At 23.2% G+C, this 23,714-nt stretch overlaps 1 protein-coding gene across 5 annotated transcripts in view; it reads right to left on the bottom strand.

Moving 5' to 3' along the window:
- Window positions 1–11,897: 11,897 nt before the first annotated feature.
- LOC122502524 (la-related protein Larp4B) overlaps window positions 11,898–23,714 on the bottom strand; it is a 30,399-nt gene continuing 18,582 nt past the window's right edge. For 4 of the 5 annotated variants that reach the window (XM_043612629.1, XM_043612630.1, XM_043612631.1 and 1 more), the window contains exons 8-9: window positions 19,590–19,758; window positions 11,898–14,462 (exon numbers count right to left, since the gene is read on the bottom strand). In XM_043612629.1, coding sequence (XP_043468564.1) covers window positions 14,367–14,462; window positions 19,590–19,758 — 265 coding nt within the window. In that variant the 3' untranslated portion in view covers window positions 11,898–14,366. The remainder of the gene's footprint in view (window positions 14,463–19,589; window positions 19,759–23,714) is intronic. The other variant, XM_043612633.1, reaches the window with a different exon arrangement.

The following is a 23,714-nucleotide window of genomic DNA, read 5'->3' as shown; positions in this document are numbered from 1 at the left end:
TAAATTTATTTTGATAAATTTTACGAAAAACGTAAATATTGAAAACAATTGAATCGCAAAAAAAAACTTTTGAAAAAAGAATTGAATAATTGAAATTTTGTAAAGAATTTTATTTTAATTTTTGAAAACAATTGAATTTTTGTCAAAAAATTTTGTTATTTATAAAGATTCAAATTGTATTCTTAACTAGATATTCGTTAGAAATTCTTAAAATAATTGAATTTTTTCGAAAAAATTTATTACTTTTGAAAATAATTGAATTCTTGCGATGAATAATTGTTTTTTATGAAAATAATTGAATTTCCGTGAAGAATTTTCTTATTTATCAAGATAATTGCGTTAAAACTGTTTTAAAATAATTATTAAATAAATATTAAAAAATGTATTCTTGTCAGAAATAAAAAAATTTTTGAAGGTTTTGTATTAGAATTCATGGTACAGTTTCATAGTTTATTAAGGCAAACAAAAAAGACACAAAAAATTCAGGATTGTCTTATGAATTCTTAAAAATTTAATTTCGCATCCTTTTAATACAAAGCATTCACTTTCAAAACATTTTTTCTTTATTGCAGTTAAGATAATTTTCCCAGACTCGACAAAACCACAAAATTCCATTAGTCAGAAAAGGATAGACTCATCACTGTCCTTTTCTTACTAATGGGATTTTTCAGTTAGTCCACATGCCACCAGGACCCCAACCGGATCTTGATAAATTATCTCAAACTGCGGGAACCCATCATTAATTCAAGGTTAGTGTTCATTTTTTCACTCTTGGCAAAATTTGCTATAAACTTTTCAAATAAATGTGATGCGCTCCAAAGATCGAAATTTTTAAATTTTCTCTCCAAGCGAAATGATATGCATACGAAAAAACCGAAACGAAACAAAACGAAAAAAGAAGATAGAAAACTTAAAATAAACCCAAGTGTAAAAAAAATGAAAATCAAACCCTCGAGAAATGAGAATTTGTTTTTCACTACCTGTACAAATTTTTCCCTTTTTTTTATGAAAAGATGGTTTATGATTTCAATAACAATATATTGTTTTGAAAATGTTATGGATGGCTTCGATATAACGCTCTTAACGCTCGTTACATGTTTAAATATATATATATATAAACATTCTTTATAAGTAACTTAAAAATGTTGATTAACAGCATTCTTTGCCATAATTATGTAATTTTTACATCTGCAAAAAAAAATTATTTCCTATCCCTTTCAATTTTTCTTTCTATTTTTTGTATCGCTCAGCAAAGTGCTGAAAAAGAATTTAAATTGACATCTAGCATCGTGATTGTTAAAAAAAAATGATTTTTCATTGCTTCTTTTGTGATAAAAAGTGTGTGTGTTTCTAAGATATCACAAAAGCCAGTTAGGTACAATTTTGTCAATTTCATTTCTAAGAATCTTTTCTGTACAAAAATAATTTTTTTCTTAAAAATTTTGTAAAAAAGAAATTCCCAGAAATGCCGTAACAGCTCTTTATTATATCCTTTTGGTTATTTACGCTCGACGAATATTTTTTTTTTATAAAACACAATGTCGTTGAATATTTATACATTTAATTCTTTTTTTTTAAAAAAAAGCAATTTTCTTAATTTCTTATCTATCAACATCTCTGTGATTATTATTATTACATCATTCATTAATTTTTCACACAAAAAAATATAAATAATTTTTTTTTTTAATTTATCAACTACAATTTGCAACTTTAAATATTTACATTATTTAATGGACTAAGAAAAAAAATTATAAAATATAATGTTAACAGACAATTGAGCAAGAAAAGTAACACTGGGATTAGCTTTAACTTTTTTTTTGCAAAATATAATACACACAGTGACAGTTGGAAAACGTGATGAAATAATTTGTTATTTAAAAAAAAAATAAATAAATAAAACACGACTAAAAAAACGAGTTGTACGATTGCAAGGAAGTCATAAACGTGTTTTTTTTTCGATTTTTAATTCCCTGATCTAATTCCCTAACGTATTTGTGATTCTCTTGAGAAAAAGAATACAATGACATTTTTAATTATAAAAAAGAGGAAATTATTGGAAGCTAGGTTACTCCATATAGTTCATATTTTTATCAATCATAGAATTAATATTAATAATGTTAAATCTCGTCTATGTTTTTTCTTCATAATCAATTCATTAATTTTCTCTAATAGAAATATAATATTCTTTGAATTATAACAAAACATGTATTTAATTTTATATTTTTTTTTAAATCTTATAGGTACCTCTCAATGGTTTATAATTAAAAGGTGTTTTAGATTTTAAAAAATGAGCAATAATTCTATTTTTTTCCTTTTAAACCATTAAAAGTGACAACTGCTACGTGAACGCAGAGCATGAGTTAAAAAAGGATACATACATATATATTCGTATCCTTTTCTATCCTGTTAATATTTTTCAACGTCAATTTTTTTCCAAGCACATTTTACAATTTTAAACATCTTCCGGCTTCGATTTGCAAAAATATGCAATAGAAAAGAAAAATCTATAAACCTCTTCAAAAATTAAAAATAAAATTTTTTGACCATCTTATATGTTTTTAGGTTAAAAATGATGCAAGAAAAAAAATATTACCTCGTTTAATAATTTGATTTTAAAGGGATAAAAATAAAGGTGGTGCGTCCCTTTAAATAAATTACACGCAGGAAAATAATTAATTTAACAGGGAATCTAATTTTGAAAATAATATTATTTTTTGTTTAATTATTTAAGAGACCTTGTACGGTATTAATATTGTTGTTGTAATAATTGAACCGTCGTTATTTAATTGTTTTAATTCAACCGCCGTTATTTAATTGTTTTTAATTGAACCGTCGTTATTTAATTGTTTTTAATTGAACCGTCGTTATTTCAATTAAAACGATTAAATAACGACGGTTCAATTATTACAACATTAGTTTTTGATTACAAAATTTCATTTATATTAAAACTTACCGAGGGAAAATTCTACCAATACCCAAGCAGCACGGAATATAACCTGAAGATGAAGGGAATATTACATTTCATATTCGGAGTATTCCAGTGGAATGTTCCAGGGATCTTAAAGTAATATTAAAATGTCCGCCCCACAGGAATATTACAAGATAACATTGAGGGAATGTTCCACGGTAATATCGAAGCAATATTCTAGGATGATGTTGACGGAATGTTCCATCGTAATATTAATGGAATATTTCAGGTTCATGTTGAGGGAATATTGAGGGAATGTTCCAAGAATATTCCCTGGGAACATTCCAAAATTTCATACTTTGAAAAAATTTGACTTTTTTTTCTTTTTTTCTTCTTTCTTTAGTAAAAATGAGATTCAATGGCATTTTCAACATATTTAATATTACCTGGGAACATTCCCTCAACATGACCCTGGAATATTCTATAAATATTACTGTGGAACATTCCCTCAACATCATCCTGGAATATTGCTTTGATATTACCGTGGAACATTCCCTCAATGTTATCTTGGAATATTCCTGTGGGGCGGACATTTTAATATTACTTTAAGATCCCTGGAACATTCCACTGGAATACTCCGAATATGAAATGTAATATTCCCTTCATCTTCAGGGTATATTCCGTGCTGCTTGGGTAATGACGAGAAATCCACTTTTTAACCATTTCAAAATAAACAAATATTTGAACAAAACACTTTTTTTACTTCATTAAATTATTAAAAAAAAATATATCTACTCTAAATATTTAATTAAAATTTGAAGTGGAAATACATTTCTTTTTCACAAAAGTAAGAAGTTACTTTATAGGTTATGTTGTGTCTCTTGTTTATGAATCGGAAAATTTGAATAAATATGTTGTAGGAGACACACTGTACCAAAAAAATAATTATTATAAATTACTTTTAATTTCAAATCATCTTTAACTGAAAATACAATTTACAATTAATTAAAAATGTTTTAATAAAATATTTATTGTGACAGAATAGAGTGAGATTTCTTGCTTTAATGCATTTACACTTTGCTTATGAATATCTCAAAATATTAAGCAATATTATTTATTGTACTGAATGTGACTGGTTCGTAGTATTTTCCTTTTCACAAATTAATTTAATTATTAATTATCAAGCTATAATTTAGGATTTTTAAAGATAAAACTTGCGAGTTTAGAAATTATTCCATGTAAAATGGGTAAAATGTCAAATTCGACCCCGTTGTATTAGTTAAATATTTTGCCACCAGAATGCGTATCGCAGTATTTCGTCTTGGAAGAATTAAATTTAAATTCTTTTTAATTACGGAGTGTCTATTTGGCCCGTCAGCGGGCCAAATAAGTTACTTTTATTATTTGGCCCGTCACCCCAGTTCCATACATTTCAAGACGGGCCAAATAAAAAAAGTAGTTTATTTGGCCCGTCAGATAACAAATTAGCTGTAATTAATAACAATAGATTATTATTATTACTATTTTTACAAATAGATTAATTTAATCACCAGGTACTATTTTTTACATGAATTTGACATGCAGGTAATGTAATAAGAAAATTCTTCTTAAAAATTTTAATAAAATTCTTTGAAACGATTGAATTATTTTTAAAAAACAAATGAATTTTTCACAAAAATAGTATATTTCGTAACGAGTGCGAGCAGTTGTTCCTACAGTTTGTTCCAAAAAAAGTGCTCGTTCAAAAATTGGCAACTGCTAGCACTAGTTACGAACGATATTTTTCATAACAAGGTGCAAAAAAGTGCCCTTTTTTGCACCGCGTTATGAAAAATAAATTATTTTAGCAAATAATCAAATTCTCTAAAACTCAATTAGTTTAAAAATCTACTATTTTAATACAATTTCACGAAAGAATTTAATATTATTTATAAACAAAATTTTTATAAAATTCTACGTGAGGTGAGAATTTAATTATTTTCATAAATGAATACATTTTTCGCAAGAGTTCAATTATTTTTATAAATAAAAAAATTATTTTCAGAAATTCAGTTATTTTAAAAAATTTAAATAAAATCCTTCTCAAATATTGAATTATTTTTATAAATATTAAAATTTTCACAGCAATTATAACTTTAAAAAAAATTTTATAAAGTCCTTTGGAAGAATTCATAAACAAAATTTTAAGAAATAATTAAATTAAAAAAAATCGCACAAATCCAAGACTTTCTCATTTTTTTATGAGAATGTAAAAATTGTATACTTCGGAAATTTTCATTATTGTAAAAATAATATTTTAATTTTTATATTTTTAAAAAGTTAAATTTTAGAATAATTACAGTTAAAGTGAGAAAAAGTGAAATTATTGAAAAAGTAAATAAGTATTTAAATATTTATTTAACTATGAATAAAAATTAGCCTTTTCAAGAAAAGCAATTGAAATTTTTTTTAGTTAAATTCCCGTAAATAATTTAAAAAAATGAAATTGGAAATTGGAAATTGGAAATTTTCATTGATATTTTATGATTTATGATTCATTTATATTTTAAAGAATTTTATTGTTTACTTTTAAAAATTATTTTTAAATATAATTTATAATATTATGTACTAAATATGTTTATAATTTGCATCTTTACTTTGAGGTTAAAATATACATTACCAATACATTACCTGCATGTCAAATTCATGTAAAAAATAGTACCTGGTGATTAAATTAATCTATTTGTAAAAATAGTAATAATAATAATCTATTGTTATTAATTACAGCTAATTTGTTATCTGACGGGCCAAATAAATTACTTTTTTTATTTGGCCCGTCTTGAAATGTATGGAACTGGGGTGACGGGCCAAATAATAAAAGTAACTTATTTGGCCCGCTGACGGGCCGAATAGACACTCCGTTTTAATTATGGAAAAAATTAAAATAAAATTAATTACATAATATGTGGAAAAAAATAAACAATAAAAAAGTATAAGATAGTTAAAATAAGAGAAATTGAAAATACTTTGTAATTAGTACTAAAAATTAATTTCGGTCTGAAAGACCGCGAAAGCATAAAACGTTATACATTTTAGCACAGTTTAAAGGCTAACATAACCTGAAAATTAAAAAATTATTTTTAACACAAGAAAATATAATAAAAATTAATTTTAAACAATTTTGGAATATACAGTTATATAAATTATTAGAAAAATATTCTTTTGCCGAAATCACCCATCAAAATAATGATTTCTTTTTAATATTTGGACTTTACCGCAGCTTGTACAGAACCAAACTTTTAATGGCTTAAAACGTTACAAATAGAATTAATCACATTATTACTGAAACTCCTTTGAATTAAAAAAAAATATGAAAATATGGAGTTGAACTGATTTGAAATTCATCCGATTTCTACTTTAAATAATTTTCCATTACAGTTACATGGAGAAAATATGGAAGCACTGAATAGTTTTCCTCATAGCACTTGATTAGTGTTTAAAACAATATACCAAATCTCTAAAAATTCTAATTTCTAAATTTAATGTACATTTTTTTTTAAATTTACGATACTTTTTTTAACCTTACAAAAATGATGTTTTATTAAAGGTAAAGAACAACAAGATTTTTAAAAAAAAATCGACAGAGATTTCTACTCTAAGTACTGACAATCACTACTTAGAGTAAAACATTCATTGCTATATTTATAACTCGAAGAACTTGGTTTAAAAAAAATTTTTTTTTTTAAATAAATAAAATATAGAATTTTAAAATTAAAAAAAAAAATTTTTTAAAAAAACTTTGTTAATTAAACATTAACTTCATTGATATGCGCCAAAGCTCTGAAGACTTAAGAAAAGTAATTTCTGTCCAGTATAGTAATCAGTGCTATGAGAAAAAGTACTCAATGCCTCCAAATTCTTTCTCCTTGTAGAAAGGCCTTTTTTTGCGAAGAATATTGTATTTCTACAGAACGAATCATTTTTTTCAAAACAGTTTTCAATTTTAAGCTAAATTCTCGTTTTTAAATTCACATTTTCGTTCTTTTTTTAACACCAAGTAGAAGTATGATAATTAATATAAGTCGCACATAATTCTGGGTTTAACATTAAATTTTCTTCTAAGATTTTTTCCTTTTTTTTGTTTATTATTCTAATATCTCTGAATGTCAAGGGGAATTGTTAATTGTTAATTATTAATTGTTAATTGTTAATATGTCATTTTTAGAATAGAAACCTTATTTTTATTAACGTTTTTTATTCCTCTCTTTTCCTGCTAAATATACTAATCTGTTGAATTACACTTCAACATCAGTTCCCAAAAAAAATATTTATTTAAAATCAAACCCTATAAATATATCACTAGAAAATTCGATTTCAAATTTGATATTTGTCGATTAAAACAAAATATTAATAAGAATAAAAATCATTTTTATTTGTATATTTAATTTCAAGATTAATCGTTCAAAAAATGTTCTTTAAATATTTATCCAAATATGATTTCAAATTTAATTTTTAACATCGAAAATTTAAGATTTTTGCGATTTTTTCTTTCACGGAAACTTGCAGTATTTTGAAAGTTGTTTATTTACAAATAATTTTTAATACAATAAAATACTTGCATTTCGAAAAAAAAAATATTCCCGAAGCTAATATATCATATAAGACATTTTTTTCTCATCCTCACTTTTCGATATAATATATAATATATTCGACTTGAAATCTGATTGGTAAATTTTTGTTTCAAGAACATTTAAAGTATCAAAAGCATATCAAGATTTGATTTAAAAATTTAGTGATGTATGATCATTCATTATAAATTTTATTTTTCCTGATTATTCAATTTAACCTACATCCAAGCAATAAGTTAGTTCATTTAATTTATAATTTAATTTTCGTTCTTAAATGAAAGAATTTAAAGAAAACATTAAATTTATTAAAATGAAAATTAATAATACCACTTTTTCCTTCATTTTTATATTTTTCATTATATTTTATTATTTTTTTCAATATTATAAATAATTGATTAATTCAACGAATCATAAAATAAGCTGCAACTTCTTCAAAATTCTTTTCTTTTTTTTTCTTTTTTTAGCGAAGAATTTTATAAAAATCATTTTAAATAATTGATTTTTTCGAAAAATTTTATTTTTTATGAAAATAATTTAATTCATAAAAAGAATTTTATTATTTACGAAAATAATTGATTCTTGGTAAAAAAAATTTATATTATTTGTGAAAATAATTGAATTATTGGGAAGAAATTTATAAAAAAATTTGCAAATAATTGAATTCTGGGAAAGAATTTTATCAAAAATTTTAAAAATAATTGAATTTCTTCGAAGAATTTTATTATTTATGAAAATAATTGAAGTTGGGGAGAAATTTTAAAAAAATTTGTAAATAATTGAATTCCTTGTGAAATTTTAATTACTTTATGAATATAATTAAATGTTTGCGCAGAATTTCATTAATTTTTTTTTTAAATAATTGAATTCTTTTGGAAAATTTTATTAAAATAGTAGATATTGAAAAACATTGAATTGAGGACAATTTTTGAAAATAATTGAAATTTTTGCCTAGAATTTTATCAAAATTTTTGAAAATAATTGAATTTATTCGAAGAGTTTTTTTAAAAAAATGTTTAAATAATTGAATTCTTGTCACGAATTTTATTAAAAATTTCAAAAATAATTGAATTCTTACAAAGAAATTTATGGATTTTTTTTAAATAATTGAATTCTAAGGAAGAATTTTATAAAAATCATTTTAAATAATTAATTTTTTTCAATTGTGTTTGCAAATAATTAAATTCCAGCGAAAATTATATTTTTTATGAAAATAATTGAATTCATAAAAAGAATTTTATTATTTACGAAAATAATTGAATCTGTGTAGAAATTTTATTATTAATGAAAATAATTGAATTTGTGAAGAATTTTATTTTTTTTTTAAATAATTGAATTTGGGAAGAATTTTATTCAAATTCTTCATAATCTTAATTAAATTCTTTCGAAGAATTTCTTTCAGTTTTTTTAATAATTTTAATTGAAAGTTTTCAAAGTAATAAAATGCATTTTGTATGAACATTTCCTTTCAAGTTTTTACAATAATTCTCTTCCTTAATAATTGAAATTAAACAATTAATTCTTACATTTTATTAAGATTTTTAGAAAATAATCAAATTCTTTCGAAAAATTTCTTTAATTTATTAAATACAAATGAATTTCTTAATAATTATATTGATAATAATTGAATTCCAGAGAATAATTTTATTATTTTATGAAAAATAATTTAATTCTTGCGATTAATTTTACTATTTATAAAAACAATTGAATTATTTAACAGGATTAATTAAAATTTTAGAAAATAATCGTATTTCTTTCAAAAAATGATATTAAGAATTTTTTTGAAAAATTGAATTCTTTCATGAAATGTTATTAAAATTTTTAATTTACAAAGAATTTTATTACTTTTGAAAATAATTGAATTTTTACAATTATTTGTAACTTCTCAAAAATTCTCCAATTTTAAATGAATTTATTTACTTTGATTTCGTAATTTGTCGTGAATTTAATTTAGAAACAAAAATTCTGAATTTGGATAAAATTGCCAAAAAAATAAAAATGAGCAAAATAAATGTTTTCTCAACTTGGATTTGATTAAACTGGAGAAAGAGGAAAATAAAATTATTAGAATTGAACTTTGTACATATTACGAAGTTAAAGGTGTATTATAGAAGTTTAAAGAATGGTAACTAATTCGTCTCTAATGAAATAATTACAGTCAGTCTCACGTGTTCGAAGTATCGGCAGTTTATTTTGCCCTGAATGAAAATCTCGTGCACTAGTTAATGATTTTTTTTTCTGTTTTCACATCATCAATTTTTTAATATTATGGAAAAGTCGTCGATTCGCTCCACTGTTTTTTTCCTTATTTTGTGTTTTTTTTTATTTTTTTTGTTTATTCACTTTTTTTTTAATCGTATCGCTAGGCCGTCTAAATCTAAAAATATCTTTTGTACGATTCGTAAGAAAAAATAGAATTGAAACTATGTGAGCACGTGGCATCAACAGTGTGTAATACAAGTACGCAATGCTTTTTTTTTTTTTTGGAAGTGACTGCAAGTAGTGAAAATAAAAGCAAAACCAATAACAGTGATTAATGTTTAATTTTGAAATCTTTCGCTTTACTTATAAACAAATGTTTTGTAGATCATATTTTTTTTTATAGTACACACCCACATTTTTGTTGTTAAAAAATCAGACTTTCTAAGGCTCGTTTTGGGCCTAATGAAACAGAGTACATTACGTTGTGTATTTTCTTTTCTTTTTTTTGTGGGGCTTTTAGTCTAATCACAGTTTACTGACTTAACTAATTATTTACCAACCACAATATTTGATGGACCATGAAGAGATAAATTTTTCTGATCATACGTTTTTTTTTCTTTTTGTCCACTCTGCTCATACTCTTGACAATTTCATATCTCTCAACAACCTTGTACCTTGAATCACAATTCTTTCTCTTTCAATCCTTTTTTCTTTACATTAAAAATTTTTTTTTCTTTTTTCAACTTTTACCAAACATTTCGAAATAATTATTATAAATTCATTCATTATTATTATCTTTAATTTATAAAAGAACAGAGAAAATAACTCAAACGTGAGAATAATCGGAAGCGTTGTCAAAATCTCACGTTTCAGTTCAAATTGTGATTCAAGATGTTTGGTATTCATATCGTTTTTTTCCTTTTTTTTTATTACATAGTTACATATCTATAACGCAACTGCTGCCATGTTATCTTTTGTTCGAGTCATCTAACAAGGATGTAAATTGTTGATTAAAAGATATTAATTGAAAAAAAAGAGAAAATAATTGAATCCTCTCGCATCTGTCACCTTTTTTAGAGAACAGTATGTGTATATAAATAATTGAGAGAAAATCACTAGGATTTACTAAATCCTTTAAATTCATAATCGTCTTGGAAGCGATGTGTAAAATAACGTTATGTATGTGCGGCACAGTTACCTTATTCATACGCATTTCGATAAATTAAAACTATGTTTTTTTCATTCAGGAGTCGAGACTCACTTTACTGGTAAAAATGCCGAAAAATCAGGAAACAATAATTATTTCAATGACTATTAATCAATCTTACAATCTCAGAGATATGTAAACAATTCTTTCATAAACATTTTTACTATTTTCTTTCGAATTAAAAATCTTTCAAAAAAAGAAGACAAGACAAAATTTAATTTAAAAATCAGTTTACGAAAAAATAGAACTGAACATTGGAGTATTTTACAGGCGATTCTAAATCAAATAAAAGTTTATTTTTCATGAAAAATCTTTTCAGTGTTTTATATTTAATTAATTTCTTCTCTTTTCCTGATTTTACAATTTTTTTCACAAATTAATATTTTTAATGCAATGTGAAAAAAAATTATATATTTTACTTCTAAAACTCTTAATAGGAAGTCGCCTTTTTTAAAAATGCAAACATTTTTTTCTCAAGAAAATATAAAATTAAAATTACAGAGCTTTTCATATTTACAAAGTTCATTAAAAATAAAATTCTATTCATCAGATTAAATCGCCAATAAAAAAACAAAATAATTTCAATTTATACATTTGAAAATTTCTATAAAATTCTCTGTCTTGTCGTAAATTTTATAATTCAAAAAATTTTACACTATATTGTTAGAATAAAGATTAAAAAATTTTCTTGTCACTCAATAGCGTTGTACACGAATATTCTGTACCAATAAAGCAAGTCACAATTGCTACACAAAGAATGCACAATTCGTCCTTACTTTTTTTTGTTTTGCAAAATTTTTTTCATTTTCATTCATTTTTGTTATTAAAATACATATTGTCGTATGTAAAAAGCAATTTCGGCCCGAGTGAAAATATATTTTCACTTATGAAAAAAAAAAAAAAAAAAAAAAAAAAAGAATCGGTCAAGGGTATGAAATCGACTAAAGATTATTAAACAGCCTACAGCACCAACGCATAAACTCAAATAATGAATATATTAATTAGATTACAATCGATTTCCTGACATTTCCAACAATTGCAATTGAACCGCTTTGAAAATGTAAAAAAAAAATTAAAAGGCAGCATTGCTAACTTACAATATAATTACATATGTCAATAAATCTTTTATAGTTTCAGGAGATTGGTTTTTATTTATTTATTTTTTTTTAGCATCCATTACCTCAATTCTGCACGCATATCAGTAACAAATATATCATATGCGCTCTTTATTATAATGTATAGATACATGTAATTACATAACATCTAAAGCCAAGCTCCTGTAATATTTCACAACACTTGAGGCACTTAATTGTGTGCTCAAATACCATTTTCCTCACAATGTCTTATGTTACTTGCCAAAGCAGATTTTTCTATTGTATGTTATCTCTTGTAACAATTATATTTTAAAAATTGTCAGTGCCGTAATTAGGTATACAAACGGAAATAATATTAATAATAATAATAATAATAATAATAATAATAATAATAATAATAATAGTAATAATAATAATAGCAATAATAATAATGATAATAATAATAATAATAATAATAATGATAATAATAATAATAATAATGATAATAATAATTAATTAATTAATTAATTATAGATCTCAGAATTCGGGAAATAACAAGTTGTGAAAGAAAAATTTTTTTTCCAGAATATTGACGACGGAATGATAAATGGTGACCTTTTCTTTTTTTTTTTTTTTTAATATTTTTGTTCATTCCGTTTCCCGTGAAATTTCCATTTTAAAGCTTCTAGTAAAGACTAGTATATAGAACATTATAATAATTGTAGAATAATACATTTTGGAGCTTGCTTTTCTGCAACATTCTTACCTAATCATCGTTTTTTTTACATTTTGTTTAATTATACAAACTTTACACTAAGAATTATAGTACAATATCTAAGCAATAAAATTTTTTCCCCCTTCCCTTCCTCCCCTCATTTTTTGATCCACACTATTATGGCCACCGAATTTATAAATATTTAAGGCATGTCAAGGTCTCAAAAAACCAATCAAATGTGCAAAAAAAATATTTCTCTTTTCAAATGCTTTTAAAAAAAAATTGTTAACAATTACAAAAAGAAAAAAATATTCATTTTTCAAAAAATGCATTGGTCAAATTGAAAAAAAAGAAAATTGACCCTTAAAAAAAGTAAATGAAAAAAAAAAAATAGAAAAAAATAGAAAAAAAATGATAAAAGTATTAAATAAAATATTTCATCTACTGTTTTTGCTTGATTACTTATAAGACACTACAAACAAAACAAAGTCAATTGCCCAAAAATTTCCAACAAAAAAAATTTACGTTTAAAACTAATAATTATTCCAATTTAATTGACAATCTAAATCAGCCAATTTCTTAAAAAACTAAGCATCGATTTTCTGAATCGATTTTTTTTTTTAAATATTCTTCGTGACATAATCATTTCTGTACAAGATGCATTAATTTTATTTCCCTCATTCTCGCGCAAAAGATTAAGTTTGATTTCAATTCCCCCGTGATCAATATTCTGGAAAAAATTAGAAAATCCAAATTAAGAAAAAAAAAAAAGAAAAAAAACCAAAAACAAACATTTTCTACATTGTTCTTTGTGTGTGTATGTGTAAATAGCAGAGTTTGGCACAAATACAAAGATTTCCCATTTACGGCTCTGCACTATGATAAGTAGGTAGGAGAAAGGAATTAAAAAGATTAACACCTTAGTTTAACATTTTTTTTTACAAGCTAACAAATATGTACCTCCAAAATCACAGAACCAAAGCAATAACAATACTCTCCGTTAGATAGTGTATTATCCTGCCAGCAATCATATTTCTTCTTAAAAGTAAAATGGGAAATTTGGGAGGAAGGGGGGCATGGGGGGATTACTGTCTCGTGAAATAAAAAGTTTTTTTTTTGCTTTTATCATCCTTTGTCAACCAATACCACATTCATTGTAGGCGAAGTCACTGTACAATGTAAAAAGAGTTTTCTTCGTGCCCACTTTTTTTTTTTTTTGTCTGTTATAGCATTTTTAAAAGCAGCGGTAAACAATCCACTCAATCCAAATGAATGGTAATTGCTAAATATTCAAATTGATCGCAGTAGTATCTGTAAACGTTCTCGTATGAATATTACACATTGATAACATTCAATCAGAAATATGTACTTTAACATTTTCTCTTTCTCTCTCTCTCACTCTCTCTGTTTTTCTCTTAAGAATATCAGCGCAAAAGATCGTTCCTTTTTATATCAACGCAAAAAAAATTTTTTGTGAATCGCTTTCTCCTTTGCTTTGATGAGGGAAATTTTGAGAAATCCTTGGGTCGATCCATTGCTTTGTTACTCTCAAGTCATCAACGATTTTTTTTTTCTTAATTTTTTTTTTTCTTTAGAAGCTACGAACAATTGATCAGAGGAAGGACATTATGAATGAGCAGCTTACTTACATATCGGCTTACGCATTTCCATCCCTTTCATCTGCTTTGTGTTTTGTACATGGTAGTTCGCGACAATGTTGGGCTACTTGGGCATAACTTGGCCTGGTAAGATCCTGTACAAAAAAAGAAGAACAATTACATTTTATATCAGGAAATATTTAACGAATATAATTCTTTTCATAAAAAGTAATTGGGATTTAGCTAGTAACGTTTACCTATTCCTGCCCTATATTTTATTTTTCTCCTCTTCCTATTGTACTAATTAAAGAAAGATGGAAAAAATAGAGGTAAGAAGTAGGTAACCACCAGATGACGTTTGAAATTTAGCCAATCCCAATAACTAAGATAATAAGATTAAAGGCAGTATAAATAATATTAAAAGAATAAAATTTATAATAAGGATGAATTTACAGGCTTCACAGTGTCCCTAAAAAGTATTTTAGGGGAAATAAGGGACACTTTTAGGGGACCATAAAAATTGGTTAAATAAAGATAAAAATATAATTTATTTATACAGGGTTGCCACAAAAATTTAACTTTAATTTTCCCTCACTTTTCCCTGATTTCCAAACACAACTTTCACTTATATTTTTCCCTGACACTAAAGAATTTTCTCATTCACTCTAAAAATTATTAGATACTCAAAAAATGTTCTATTAAATTTATTTACAAATTTCTTCGAAAGTAAAATTATTCGAAAACATCAATAGTTTTCTTTAAAATAAATATTTCATCATTTTTATTTCATTGGAATTAAGATGTTCAAAAATTTTAAATTCAAACTTTTTCAAATTGAACAACTCATAAGAATATTATTAAAAAACATAAAGATGACCGACTGACAAAATTATTATTATATAAAAATTAATTTAAAAAAATTAATTCTACCAAATTGTTAGTTAAAAGTACGAAAAACAATAATTTAATTCTACGAGAAATCAATTATTTACATACAAAGATAAATAATATTGAATGTTTTTTAAAATTTAATTTTTACGAAGAATTGTATTAACAACTTTTGAAAATATTTAATTTCCTTTAAGGAATTTCATTAAAATTTTAATGAAATTTATTATATTTAAGAATTTTATAACAATTTTTGAAAATAATTGAAAACTTTTTGAAGAATTTTATTAAATTTCTTTAAAATAATTGAATTTCTTCGAAAAATTTTATTACTTTTGAAAATAATTCAATTCTTGTCATAAATATTGTCATTTATGAAAATAATCGAATTTTGTAAAGAATTTTATTAAAATTCCTAAGAATTATTGAATTTCTGTGAAGAATTTTATTATTTATCAAGATAATTGCTTTTAAACTTGTGTAATAATTAAATAATATTTAAAAAATTCATTCTTGTCATAAATAGAAATTTTTTTCGAAGGTTTTGTATTAGAATTAGTGGCAGTTTCATAGTTTACGAGTCAAACAAAAAAGACACCAAAAATTGTGAATTTTCTTGTGAATTCTAAAAATTGAATTTTTTCCAGTACTTTTAATAAAAATCCCTGACTTTCCCCTGATTTCCCTGACCAATTCTACTTCCCCTGACTTTTCCCTGACCGTGGTCAGGGAAAAAAGAAGAAATTTTAGTACAATAAGAAGTACAAAGGTAAATATCAATTTATATTTAACTAGTCTTTAAAAATATAAATATAAAAATTATATAAAAATTATAAATTATATAAATTCAAAATATTTATTTTGTTAATTTTAATTTTCATAAAATTTTGTTTTCAGTTTAATTATTAAACCAAGAGTCTTTTTAAACACATAAATTAAATAAACAAAAAACAAGTTTTTAATCCATTCACATCTTAATTAAAGAACATCTACATTCATTTGTCTGAAGTAACCCAACGGTATGACACTGTATAATAAACCCTGTAATAAAACTACAAAAAAAAAAGTTCGGGTTAAATTTAATAAAAATTCACCAAAAAATAGTTTTTTTTTGTCGATTTTTATGTTATATTTCCAAAAATAAATGTAGAAACTGGCTTACTAATGCAAAGCATTTTAAAGTAGGTATTTCTATCTTAAAAAAAAATTATTAAATTTATTGCAGCTGTTTAAGAGTTGCAGCATTTTGAAATAGTAAAAATAAAGAGCCAAAAGTGTTTCGAAGAAAACAAGTATAAATACAGGTTGATATAGGTTCTCTTCACAAGGGTTTTTTTCTAGACAACAAACCTCAAAAACTATTCTTTTTAATGTTTTACAATATTTTATACACATTCATGCGTTCCATAAAACACGACATTGAAATTTGTAAAAGTTAGGCTAAAAGTGTCCGTCGTAAAGGATAATTCAAGAATCTATTATAATATACGCAATCAGTTATAAAAATATTAAAACTTTTGATCATCACTGTCCCTCATCATATTTTATAGACTTGTTCACAAAAACCCAGCTCACTACAATAATTATTTTTAGAGAAAAAAGAGCAACATCATTAAAATTAGGAATCTAATAGTCACTTGTTGTTAACCCTTTAAAGACAGGACGGACACATTTTAGAGACAATTTTTTATGATAATTTTCTCGTCGACAAGGAATTTAAAAAAATCTAGGAGAACTATTCCTTACATCTTAGACATTGCTCTTTCGAAATCTGCACAAAATTGAGAAAAACCAAAAAATTACGGCCATTTTTTTTTTTTTGGAAAAACGTTGTTTTATGAAAATTTGTTTTCGAAGGTATTAATTGAGCTGGTTACAAATCTGAAGTCTAATTTTAAAAATTTTAAATGGCGGAATTTTGATAAAAAAAATAATAAACTTTAAAAAACTTTTGTGAAATTTAATAAAGTTATATTAGAATTTAATTAATATTCTTGATATTCAGGGCTCGAACTAGTGAAACAATACTATAAGTAAATATAAACTACACTATAAAACATGAAGATAGCGATTGCTCCGAGTCGAAAACTCGGAGTGATCGATTTCTTCATGTTTTATAATAATTAAAGATGACCGAGTGATAAAATCATTATCAATTCAACTATTATTTTCAAGAATTTTTAACTAAAATTCTTCCTTAAATCGATTATTTTTAATAGTTTTCGAAAAAGTTCTTTGACAATTTTCAAATCCATTTCTTTACAATATTCAATTTTACGAAATTTCAATTATTTGTAAATTCTCCAATTAAATATATATATATATATATATATTAGAAAATAAAAACTTTAAATAATATTAAAAAAATTCAATTAAACTTTTTCAACAAAATTAATTACAAAATTCAATTATTTCTAAAAATTTACGCTATATTGCTTTTAATATTCAATTATAATCTAAAATTTATGACAGAAATTCATTTTTAAATCAATTTTTATTAAAAAATTCTACATTATCTAAAATTTTATCTGAAATTCATTTTTAAATGAATTTTTAAGAATAATTACATTTTTCGAGAAATTCGATTAAAATTGTATTAAAAATAATTGAAATTCTGCGATGAGAGTTTTATTATCTGTGAAAATAATTGAATCCATAAGAAGAATTTTATTATTTTTGAACAATATTTAATTTTTGCGAAGAATATTATTACTCTTGAAAATAATTAAATTTCTGCGATAATTTGTAACTTTTCTAAAATTAAATTTTTATTTCGTGTTTCTAATCAAAGTCTTCTATAAATGCAGTATTTTTAAAAATTTTTAAAAAAGCTCTTTGAGAATTTTCAAATTCATTTGTTTACAATTCAATTTTACAAAATTTAAATTATTCGCAAATTCTTCAATTAAATAGATATTAGAAAGTAAAAATTTCAAAAAAAATATTTTTAAAAAATTCGTAATTAAACTTTCTCAAAAAAATTAATTCCAACAGAATTGTTTAGTTAAAAAAATGAAAAAATCGAATTTTCAAACATTTTAATTTGAAACCTTTTCAAAATTCCATTATTTCTAAAAATTCACTTTCTAATGCTTCAAGTATTCAATTATAATCTAAAATTTTAACCGAAATACATTTTTAAATAAATTTTCATTAGAAAATTCTACCAGAATTTTATCAATAAATTTTTAAATAATTGAATTCTTTTGACGAATTTTAATAACATTTTTAAAAATAATTACATTTTTCGACGAATTCGATTAAAATTGTAACAAAAATAATAGAAATTCTGCAATGAGTTTTATTATTTTTATGAAAATAATTGAAATCCTAAAAAGAATTTTATTATTTACGAAAATAATCGAATCCATGTAAAAATTGTATTATTTATGAAAAAAATTGAATGATTGCAAAGAAATTTATAAAAAATTTTCTAAATAATTGAATTCCTATGTGAAATTTTTATTATTTTATAAAAATAATTAAAGGTTTGCGTAAAATTTTATTAAATTTTCTTTAAATAATTGGATTTTTATGTAAAATTTTATTAAAATAATATATATTAAAAATCATTGAATTGAGGAGAATTTTGGAAAATAATTGAAATTTTTGCCTAGAATTTTATCAAAATTTTTTTAAAAATAATTGAATTGTTTCGAAGAAATTTATAAAAATTTGTTTAAATAATTGAATTCTTGCAACGAGTTTTATTAAAATTTTCAAAAAAATAATTGAATTCTTACAAAGAACTTTATTAATTTTCTTTTAAATAATTGAATTCTAGCGAAGAATTTTATAAAAATCATTTTAAATAATTGATTTTTGTCAAAAAATTTTATGAAAATTGTGTAATTATTTACGAAAATAATTGAATCTCTGTAAAAATTTTATATTATGTATTTATGAAAATAATTGAATTATTGCGAAGAAATTTATAAAAAAAATTTGCAAATCTGAATTCTGACAAAGAATTTAAAAAAATTTTTGAATACAACTGAATTTCTGCAAAGAATTTTATTACTTTTGAAAATAATTGAATTACTGCAATCATTTGTAATTTCTCTAAAATTCTCCAAATTATATCGTACAATTTACGATCTTTTCGTTTTTTTATCAATCAAATTACGGACTTTACGGACCTTTTTTCAAAAAAACGGACTTTTACGGACTTGAATCAAATTTAAGGACCTAGTCCGAGCCCTGTAGAATTTTCATGCGTCCCGATTGACTGTATTAAAGAAAAGCAAATTAATTAATTAATTTCAAAGAATAAAAATTTGAAAACAAATCATGCTAAAGTTAACTATAAAAAATGGAAATTATTTTCTAGGGAAAGCAGAGTTACGAGATTGAGAGAGAGAGAAAGAAAAAAAATATAAAAAAACAAAACTTACTACAGGAAAGGCAGAGGCCACTCCAGATTGCGACTGGGTATTCTGGGTGGCAGTAGGGATGTCACAATCGCACCTGGTCACTGGTTCGGACTCTTCTGCTGCTTGTGCATTTGTACTTATGGCCTCATCCACACCATTCATCAAGTTCGAGTCATCAGTCTTTATAGATCTGTCAGTGGTGCATTTCAGTGATAAAGGTCTTTACCTAAATTACTTACATGTATATAGGTTGTGTTAAAAACAAACTTTACGCACACCAAATTCAATAAATTTACAAGACACTAAATGAGAAAATAAAAAGAATCATTTTTCTAAAACTAAATAAACAGAAAAAGAAAAGAGAAAGAATATATGAGAGAAAAAAAAAACTTTTCAGGGATCGGGTCTTGCAAGATTTTTTTAACTCACAATTAACAAACTGATATACATTTATTTTTTATATTGACAATAAATCTATAGTTAATGATTATTTGCAATCAAAACAAATCTATATGGTTAGAAAATAAGATTTACTAGTTACCTTAAAGGCTTAAATCGAACTTATTTTTACATAGAAACTCTTTTTAATGAAACTTTCAACAATATTAATATAATTATAATAATAATAATAATAGTAATGAAACGTTAAATTACTAACGCAGTCTGATTCTGCTATTTTTTTTACTATCGCAAATATTTCAGTGCTATTCACAAAAAACTATTTATTATACAGTGACATACATCCGTACATTGTTTGCACAGCGACAGTTTTTTTTAATTTTTTCATTTGTTTTTTTTAATTAGCAGATTATTTTTAATCTAGTAAAACTTGAAAAGTCGCTACAATAATCGTTTTAAAAAGAATTATTCTAATTTTGCGTTTCTTAATTGTAAATTATTTCTTTATTTACTTATTCTTTTAATTGTAAATTCTGTTTCTTTTCGTAATTATAATAATTTTATTTTTTCTTAATGTATATCTTTATTTTTTTTTGGTTTGTTTGTTAGGACAATGTCCCTGAAAAATTTTACAATACAACTGAATAAAAGTGGAAAATCTATTTTAACACAAAAAGAAAGCATACACCATGATAAACCACTAACTAAAAATCAATTATTAATTATTATCAATAAACTACTGATCAAGCACAAAAAGATAAAAACAAAAAAAAGTATTTAAAAATTTTTATTTTTAAAAACCTTAATGAAACTAAATTCTAAAACTAAATTCTAAAGTCAATTTAAAGATGTTTATCCATTAAAATTGTACTAAACGAATAAAACGAACATTAAAGAAACTTGTTTAGTGTTCAAGGCAGTGTTTTCATTACGAACAAGACTCTTCTCCATAATCACAATATTAATTTTTGTTTGTGAAAAAATTTCACCTAAATTAAGCAAAAATAAAAAAAAATATGTAACAGTAACATTTAATTTTTAAAATAACAATAACCCCTCAACTTTTATGATATTTCAAATATCGTACTTAAAAACTTTCAATTTCTCCCTTGAAATTATGGCAAAACATTTTTTTCTTTTATTTAAAACTAAAATACCAATTTTCGTATTTCAAATAATATTTTTAAACTGAGACAAAAGAATATTTTTCTTTTTCTGGTTAATTAATATTTTTGTTCCAAAAACATTTTATAATTCTTTGAAGAATTCAAATTAGAATTTAGAAATTTTTTTATTTTGCTTTTTAAAGTTGAGTTTTGTTTTACGATTGTCAATTTAATCTCAATTGATAGAAAATTTCCAATATCATTGAATGTAAAAATATTGAGAGTGAAAAAACCTTCGTGACCCTAGTTACCAATATTTCCAAACTGGATTTTCTTATTTTTCTTTTTCGTATTTTTTACAGCATTTCTCAATTATATATTTATTCGCATAATAAAAGAAATAATTAAAGAATAATTAAAGAAAGTTTCAATTTAGTTATCAAATTTAAGTTTTTCTGTCAGAATTATCAAGAAAAATATTTGCAATTTAGAATTTTTAAATCTCTAAGTATTATTTAATGCAACGTATTGTTAACGTTTTACTTGTACTTTCTAGTGATTAAAAATTTATTCCTAAACTTTTATTTAAGATCGTTTAAACTTTAAAAACTAAAAATTTACTGTATATAAATTTTTGAAAATTTTAATTTAATTTCTAAATCTAGTCTAATAGAAATTTTCAAGCAAAATGCAAAAATACTAAAAATTTCACCTTACATTATTTTAAAAAGCAAAAAATTATTTTCATTTAAATAGAAAAAAAATAATTAAATTAAATTTTAACGACAGTTTGAGAAAGTCAATATTTAAAAAATTGGTTCGAGTCAAACATTTTTTTATTACAATAACTTTGTGACTTTCTTAAATATTTTTTTTTTTGTTAAAAGTATTTTAATTTAGTTAATGAGAAAAATTGTTTTTTGAAAACGTATTTTTAAGTTTATCAAACAAAAATAATTTTTTTTAAATCTAATTCAATGAAACTGGTTAATTTATTGTAAAAACAGTTTTTCAAAATATCAGTTGCACTTGAAAATTTATTATTTGCAAAATTTTGCATTTTTCCAGAACTAATTTTTTTGGAAGTCTTTAAAAATGAAAGTAAAAAAAATAAAGAAAAATTAATAATCTAAATACACAATTTACGAGAAATTAAACCGTTTTTCTTTTTCTTTTTAGGGCAATTCCAAAATTTTATATTTTTAAATTAAAACGCACAATATTAATTAAAAATTATTTCAGAAAAAGTGAATTAATTCAATTTTAATTTTACCGCTTTGAGCCATTAAATAACAATTTAAAATTCTCGAAATAGCAAATTAATCAAATTGTTTGGTTTATTCTGTTGAAAATAAACCATTTTTGAATACATTTTTGTTTTAATTTTGCCATTTTTTATTTTGCAAAAGAAAGTCGTAAGCTCCAAAAAATACGAAATTTTATCAAATAGTTAATTTTCAAATTCGATTGAAATTTTTAAAAATATTAAAAAAATTATTTAAAAAAGTTCAACCCCTTGACACAACTTCAAACAAAAATGCTAAAACTTGACAAATAATAATTACTTAACAATATGTCAAGTGATTGTTATTTATTGTTTAATTGTTATGTTTTAATTATTTCAAAAATATAATTCAATTATTATTTAATTATATACATTTTTTGTTTCTATGTTTTTAGTGTACAATTTTAATTTCCATCCAATCTTTACAAACAATATTTTATTATTTAATTTTCACAATTTTTCACAATTGAAGTGATTTGAATAAATGACGTAAAAATTTCTTAAATCTTGAAGAAACTATCGAAACTATTTATGCAACGTTACCCTAAATCTGAGAAATGTTACTCACTAACAAAAAAAAAAAAATGAAATTTTTATCCAATTTTAACTTTTAATTGTTTAAAATGTTAAAAATTATCCCTCCACCAAAACGTATTTCTAGTTTAAATAAAATTTTTTTTATTAAAAAATACCAAAATATTTAGTATTATTCAATAAGTTTTTCCACTTGAGAAAGAATCTGAGAAAAAATTGGAACAAAAGTTAGTATGTCATAATTTCGTATTTTAAAAGAAAAAAGACAAATTGAATTAAATTAAAAATTGCATTTGAATCCAAATGCAACTTTAAATTGTTTAAAATATTGAAAATTGAATTTTGTACTCTTCTACCAAAATGAATTCTCTTTTTTTCTTAAATACAAAATCATGTCTAACATTGGACTAACTTTTGTTTTGACTGTCCATCAGATTCTTCTTTTAAAGAAAACAAAATAGAAATAAGAAAATAATTATTATTTATATGAAAACTGAACAAATTTAAGACTTAACAAATTTATAAGCAACAAAATGTCATTTCTTAAAATATTCCAGTGATAGAATTTTATTTAACAGAATTTCCTTTTTGCAGAATTTTCACTTGACATAAACCTTGTTTAATTGAATTTAAATGAATTTCAATTTCCACTTGAGGGAATTTAACTTTAATTCAAATTTTATATTTAATTTCTCCAAATGTGGATTTGACTAAATTTACAATTGAGAGAATTTCTATTTAACCTCCTTTATACATATTTGGAAAATCTTTCTATTTAGCAGAATTCTTAAGGAAGAATCTGATGGACAGTCGAAACAAAAG

This window comes from Leptopilina heterotoma, unplaced genomic scaffold, assembly GCF_015476425.1.
Source record: "Leptopilina heterotoma isolate Lh14 unplaced genomic scaffold, ASM1547642v1 Lhet_232, whole genome shotgun sequence".
Classification (NCBI taxonomy): domain Eukaryota; kingdom Metazoa; phylum Arthropoda; class Insecta; order Hymenoptera; family Figitidae; genus Leptopilina; species Leptopilina heterotoma.
This window is presented reverse-complemented; position numbering and strand designations above follow the sequence as displayed.